This window comes from Gekko japonicus, unplaced genomic scaffold (genome assembly GCF_001447785.1).
Source record: "Gekko japonicus isolate JY-2015 unplaced genomic scaffold, Gekko_japonicus_V1.1 scaffold1161, whole genome shotgun sequence".
In the NCBI taxonomy this organism is placed as follows: domain Eukaryota; kingdom Metazoa; phylum Chordata; class Lepidosauria; order Squamata; family Gekkonidae; genus Gekko; species Gekko japonicus.
In genome coordinates this window covers 532,588-534,272 of record NW_015171538.1, presented here as the reverse complement: position 1 = coordinate 534,272, position 1,685 = coordinate 532,588, and the positions used below count along the sequence as shown (strand labels likewise).

The 1,685-nt window shown below is 46.1% G+C and overlaps 1 protein-coding gene across 1 annotated transcript in view; it reads right to left on the bottom strand.

Moving 5' to 3' along the window:
• Positions 1–1,392, bottom strand: part of AADAC (arylacetamide deacetylase) — a 29,555-nt gene extending 28,163 nt beyond the window's left edge. The window contains exon 1 of the mRNA XM_015419619.1: positions 1,071–1,392. Coding sequence (XP_015275105.1) covers positions 1,071–1,211 — 141 coding nt within the window. The 5' untranslated portion in view covers positions 1,212–1,392. The remainder of the gene's footprint in view (positions 1–1,070) is intronic.
• Between the last annotated feature and the right edge of the window lie 293 nt (positions 1,393–1,685).

Below are 1,685 nucleotides of genomic sequence, written 5' to 3'. Positions count from 1 at the left end.
CCCCCTTCCCCTCTTGCGAGGAAGCGGTGAGCGGCCGCTCGGCCCTCAGTTCGTAGTGCATCCACTGGGGCTCGCTACGGAGAGAGAGGGAGGGGGAGGGGAAGAGACAAGCAAGCCCCGGCAGCTGCAGCCGCCGGGGCTCGCTACGGAGAGGGGGGAGGGGGGAAGAGACGGGCTCACATCGGAGGGGGGGAAGAGAGACTGGGGGGGTGGCGAGCCAGGGGTGAAGGAGACGGGGAACCGACGGGAGGGGGGAAGCTTACCTGGTTCTTCCTCCTCCGCCTGTTGAGTTCCTCCCCCACCCCCACCCCCGCGAGTTTCGCGGGACTTTCTCTTGTCCTAATCTAACACTCAAGTCACTATGCCATGCTGACTCCAACATACAGATTATAATGGAAGCATAATTAAACCTGCAGTAGCCATATAATTCTCATGCAGATCCAGTGCAGAGTACTGTGTGTAGTTCCTTCTCTTTTGCACACAACTGCATTAAGAAATTAGTGCTAAGGGGAAATGATTAGGAAATTCTAAGAGCTGCCTTCCCACTGGATTGATTACTACTCGGAATAGCAGTACTTATTTATAACAACACTCTGTGCAGACTAAACAGTATGTATAATATGTGAATCATGGCAGTCACTATCAATTCAGCCACAGCTCTACATTGTATCAAAGGGTGGGTCTCATTTTCCTGCCTCAAAGACAGAATGCTAATTTTTTTTTTTAAATGCAGAGGTTAAAAACTGCTGCAGCATCTTTCTACAGCTGTACATTTTAAGTAACAGGTAGCTTCCATTCCATTCATTTTGCCTGTTAAAAACAGCATATTTATGTCTAAAAAATTCCACAGAGAGACACATACATACATTCTGTTTCCCTGTTCCCTACCCCCTCTGTCACAGTTTGTTCGTTGTAAAAATGCACTTGGTTAGAACTAAAGTGCTAACTTTAGAACCCCAACCATTCTGTGTTCTGCTTTCTTTTTGTCACCTACCCCTACGAATACATCTTTCGAATTTTTTAAAATAAGAGCAGGGAGATACTGAGAATAAGCAAACATTTAAACTTACCAGATGTCCTACACTTCTAAATAAAGCACTAAGAAACATCAGCTTCCAGCGATCCTCCTTCACATTCTCCGGAATGGGAGTGTAAATATAATAAGCAACCAAAACAGAAGCAAGCAGAAGGGCCCGGAACTTGATCCCCATGTTTCTCTACTGAGCAACTTCTTTCAGGACCGAATCCCATTGAATGCTCTCCAGGCTGTAAACAGTGGCAAGTCAGCTGACAGCAGCAAAGTTAATCTGCAGTTTACACACAGATCACACCCAGGAGAGGAGTTCTCCTTTGATTCTTATGGTTCTACGGCAGTGTGCTCTGTCATCAAGCATTCATCCGCCCACGACAGGCCTAGAACAGTTGACATTCCTATACAGAGGTTATGTTTCATCATCAAAGCGGGAGTGGAGGGGGGGGTGTTTGCTGCTATTCATTCTCTCAGGCGGTTTCTGCGGCTGCTCTCTCTTCCCAAAGGCTTGAACAAATTTACTGCTTGCAAAATTAAAGAGGCAGAATACAGTGTTAAGAGTTGCAGCCTATGCAATACACATCAGCAAGTAAACCACTTGAACTGACTGATAAACTACGTTTCATTTCAGTGAAAGAAGAGGCTAAATTTAAAA